The sequence below is a fragment of the Macrobrachium nipponense genome, chromosome 20 (genome assembly GCF_015104395.2).
Source record: "Macrobrachium nipponense isolate FS-2020 chromosome 20, ASM1510439v2, whole genome shotgun sequence".
In the NCBI taxonomy this organism is placed as follows: Eukaryota; Metazoa; Arthropoda; class Malacostraca; order Decapoda; family Palaemonidae; genus Macrobrachium; species Macrobrachium nipponense.
The window spans coordinates 85,950,271-85,955,172 of NC_061089.1; the positions used below are offsets into that span (position 1 = coordinate 85,950,271).

General features: G+C 40.9%; 1 protein-coding gene across 1 annotated transcript in view; it reads right to left on the minus strand.

Moving 5' to 3' along the window:
• Nucleotides 1–1,455: 1,455 nt before the first annotated feature.
• LOC135220694 (uncharacterized) overlaps nt 1,456–4,902 on the minus strand; it is a 76,006-nt gene continuing 72,559 nt past the window's right edge. Inside the window, exon 11 of the mRNA XM_064258082.1 lies at nt 1,456–4,752. Coding sequence (XP_064114152.1) covers nt 3,849–4,752 — 904 coding nt within the window. The 3' untranslated portion in view covers nt 1,456–3,848. The remainder of the gene's footprint in view (nt 4,753–4,902) is intronic.

Genomic DNA, 4,902 nt, shown 5'->3' on the forward strand with positions numbered 1-4,902 from the left:
ACATAAAACCAAATGACGTTTTAGAAATCATTTTTTTAAGTACCCAAATTTTCACTTCAGTCAGGACAAATTAGCTTAATTCTTTTCAAAATGATTGCAAAACTTAGCCCTTGTTGAACAGGGGCCAATTATCTGGCCTAATATGAAATGCTTTTCCCTCCTAAATGTATCTGTGTATTAAAAAATATCTAAATCTAAGTTCAGCCTTGATTTGTTTTTAGAAACAATCGGAAATTAACTTGTGTTAAAGAGGGGGATGATTTTTTTTTGCCTACATCTAAATTCAAAATTCAGCCTTGATTTGTTTTTAGAAACAATCAGAAATTAACCTGTGTTAAAGAGGGGATGATTTTTTTTTTGCCTACTACCAAACCTCCTAAAACAGCTTTTCTCTTAAGTGGCTTCCAGGAAATTATGTACCTTCGCATCGACAAAAATGTTCTATTAAAGTGCCTAAATAACTTCCCGGAATGACGCATCTGCGTATCTGCGTATCAACAAACTTCAAAATTCAGCTTGATTCCTATCGACATTTGGCCTGCAACACAGTATAAAAGCGCGCGTAAGAACAAGAGTTGAGATCAACATTGCTATAGAAAAAAAGGAGACACCTACATCTAAGCCAAGTGTCGGGCATTCCTAAGTGTGCCCAGGCCTTTCTCCTTCAGGGATTTGTGGACGCCGTCTGGAAGAATTGAGAAAAATTTTCGCTCTTGAAATCCCAGGGGAAGAGGGAGTTTCTCCTGTGGATTTTCCAACGCCCTATTTGTACATAGCCTTACATTTACGTCACGTCTCGGTAACATAGCTTCTTTTCCTGGTGATATGTAATAAAGGAACACCACAATCTCGTCACGAATCGGCTGATATTGATTTGAGCAAACGGAAAGATGATCACTTTACCCCCGTCCAAAGTGCAGAGCTGGGAAGGAGGGACATCCCACGCTATATAAACCTTCATTCCTTTACATTTATATCAAACGTATCTCAGCGAGTTTGTGGTTCTCCTTTATTGAATTGTGTAAAAGGAAACATGTGCAGTCAAGAGTAGCCGCTTTGGCCGCTGGTGTCAGATTGAGATCACAATATGAGAACGGGCGAGAAACGTAATGTATAAAGTCAACATCGACTCCTCAGCACTACTCTATAAAGATAAAAAGCGTGAATTTATCTTAACACTTGAGCTAGCTTCGTAGCGATTTAAGTGGTAATATACATTTATAGTTCTAGTTTTTTTTATTTTAAGTTTATTATTATTATTATTTTCTTTTCTTGGAAGAGCCTCGGATTTCATATTCTTTTAAATAAACACTACCCAGCTTCCTTCCCTCTTTGACCTTGGGCGAGGGAGGTCTGTCAGAGTGAGACTCCCCGGGTGGAATGATATGGCTCTTCTGAAGACAGATTTGTTTACTCCTTCTCCTCCTCCTCCTCCTCCTCCTCCTTCCTTCTTCTTCTTCTTCTCTTCTTCTTCTTCTTCTTCTTCTTCTTCTTCTCCTGAGGAAGGAAAGAAGGAAGCAAGCAAACAAGCAAGCGAGTGTGCCTGTCGTGAATCAGATAATGCTGTGTTTTGTTTCATTTCTGGTATTTATGTGTATACATCTCATATATAATGTATATATTGTACATAGTATGTGTGTGTGTAGTATCATAAGTTTTTGACGTACTATACAAATCAGTATTTAGGTGAATTTTTTTTTTGTTCTTTCAGAAAACATGACAAGAACGGTACACAATTGTCTTCTGGACACTTAACCTTTTTTTAAATGTAATTCTCGTTGTCAATTTTCTGTTACCCTCTCTCTTTAACAGTACTTCCAAAGGCCAGAGAGAGAGAGAGAGAGAGAGAGAGAGAGAGAGAGAGAGAGAGAGGAGAGAGAGAGAGGAAGGGCAGCTACCGTGGGAAGGAAAGCATCTGGGTATAGACATACGTCGGAAATGGACGAGACAGTGTTTTAGAGAGAAAAAAAAAAAAAACTATATAGAGAACTTCTGTTAGACGAATCCAAGTTTAGTCTTCATATAGACCTTTATTTCTTAATACCTCCTGCTCCTTTCCGACCAGAATTGTGGTCATCACTAGAGCTGCTCCTTTAAAAGCTTTGTAATTATATTTACTTTTATTCACTGTTGCTAATGGGTATTCCCTGCTATGTTAAATATAGTGGATTTTGCCTTTTGGGAAGTAATTTCAGAGCTTGAACGAAGCTATTGATGCCTTTTGCTTTATTTCATCATCTAGAATTATCAGTCGTTACGAGAGCTGCCTGGTTTTAAAAGATTGCGTGTTATTTTTATTAATATTCATTGATTGCAGTAGTATTCACTGCTTTGGAAAATACAGAGGATTTTGCTCTTCAGGCAGTGATGCCTAGTTTAAAAAGAATTGCAAGTTATGATTGTTGATTTTCATTGCTTGCGGTTGTTACAAGCTGCTTGAAATATGTAAACTATGTAAATGATCTCGCTTTTCAGACAATGGTCTTAGTGCTTGAAAGAAGTTATTACTTACTGGGGTATCTAAACCTTTAGATTTTATGAATTCACATTGTTTTCACAAGTTGTTAACTTACCATTTTATAAGGCATAAAGTTATGTAACCGTTCACATTTATGAGTCTTACCTGACACTTACAGTGAGTATAGTACTTTATGTAAACTTCTGGTACTCTTTGGTAACTAATTATGATTTTTAATTTTAAAAAATACCTGTATTAGTGTCAAAGTGTCAAAATATCTCTTGAATATCATTCTGTCAAACTCCAGGAAGTCTCAAACTGACTTCGATCGCCCCCAGTGAAAGAGGTGTTGAAACAGTTAATTAAAAAAAAAATTACATATTTTTTTTTAGTCCTTAAACACTACGGCACAGTTTTCTAGGAAAAAATCTATACATACATAGAGTAGGAAGCTCATTAAATGAAGTATTGGGGTTTAAGATATACTATCAAGGTACCTGTGACTTAAACGTGAACTGCAGAAGAGCGATTGACACTGTTTGGAAATAATGGGTGTTCTTGGTGACCAATAATCCTTGCTTTTGTTTCCTTATATGTCTATGACAATGAATTTCGTATCGTTCTGTGAAACAATGATAAGAAAAGATATTACACAAACGAACTACGCATTAATCATGTTGGCACTTTTTATATAAGCAGATTCTTGTACGACTTTCACTAGTTTCGAAAAATGGTTACCCAAGAATTATAAGCTAATCTTTTTTTCTAAAGATGGACATATAATAACAACAAGCATTCAAGTATTTGTATGAGCTCTTGTCCTTTTTTTTTTGCGGGTACTTAAGCATTTATCTATTTTTTTCATCTCCTTGGGCAGGATCGAGATGCTTCTAGAAATTTCGCAGGGAAAAATTAATAATCAAAGAACTTCACTGTTAAAAAAGAAAAATATAGAATTATAAAATGTTATGACAGGAGGGATCGCTTCAGATGCAACACGTCCCTTCCATGTACATAGTAGTACCACTTTACGAAAAGTACCTCAGATGAAAGTAACTGTTCCCCCTAAGGGCTGCTTCTAAAGTTTAAATCCAGTAGAAGGACCTCGGTACGTCTTGCTATAAAGCAGTGGGTGGGAGAGTGGAGGGGGAGGGGGGGAAGGGGAGGCATCACAGATGCGTTTGTTTAGCGTAGAGCATCATCTTGTTTGTGAAGCGTCCCCATTTATAAATGAGTTTAGCATCATTTTTAAAAACACCAAATAAAACCGTGTTGATTTAAATAGAAGCAAAACCTGACGCGGGGGTTGAGGGTGGGGTAGGGGGTAGGGGGAGGATTAATTAATAGATTTGTTGGTTTTGTTCTTTTAGCGGGTGGACCTATAGAGTTATCATCTGTTGTAACAGGGATTATCGATGCCCTTAAACACGACCTCGTAGCCTGGTCGCAGATTCCTCCTGCCGCGTAGGCGAGATCCTAGGAGCTCCTTAGCCCGACTGCTCGCTTTTGCTGCCCGGCCGCCTCCGCCCCCGCCGCTGCCGCCGCCACTGCTGGTGGTGGTGGTGGTGTTCTCTCCCACTTTGCTTCTCTTTGGCGTGTCCTGTGTCGAAGGCTCGTTCGCGCAGCGGGTTTCGGCCGTGTCTTCAGCAGGTGCTGCGGCGGCGTCAGAGGAAGTGTTGCTGCTGTTCGATTTGGCGCCTGGCGTCTTGGCGCCTGCCATCTCTGAATTGCCGCTCTCGCTCGTAGGCCTAGTGTCGCTGGATTTGAAAGAGTGGCTGGATGCTCGTGTCCTGGACTTATGACTCTCGCTCTTCGAAGCGTCTGGTTTGGCGTTTCCGGTCACGAAGCTGCTCGCCGCTGCACCTCTGGTTTCTAACCTCCCTTTAGTCATCCCCGCCTTTACCTCCAGGTTGTCTTTAGTGGGCCCCTTGCTCTCCTTCGGCGTGGTAGGTCTACCACAGGCCTCGACGGCCTTCATGGTTCCCGATATGTGGAAGTGACATCGCTCAGCCACCTTGTTCTTCTCCTCTGCCACCTCGTCATCGGGTTCTTCGTCGACGTCGTCGTCTTCTTCCTCTTCCTCGTCGTCGTCCTCCAGGTCCTCCTCCTCCTCTTCCTCCTCCTCCTCCGCGATGTCTTCCTCCATGATGACGTCTTCCCCTGGGACCTTCGTGGTACGCCTTCGACTGGGCACCAGTGCCCTTCGGTCGTTGAAGGAGTCGTCTATGGCTGCCCCCATGCTGTAGAAGTCCTCGTCGCCGATCATGAGCTCCCCGGCGAACTGGGTGTCGTACCTGTGGGAGATAGAAGAAGAAGAAGAATCTTAGAGTCTGTGACAGTTCAACACAAATATAACAACAAATATGTTAAAGCAGAATTTATTAATGAACAAGATGAAGAACCAGAATAATGAGTTACAATAACAGTTCTCTGATGATAACAGA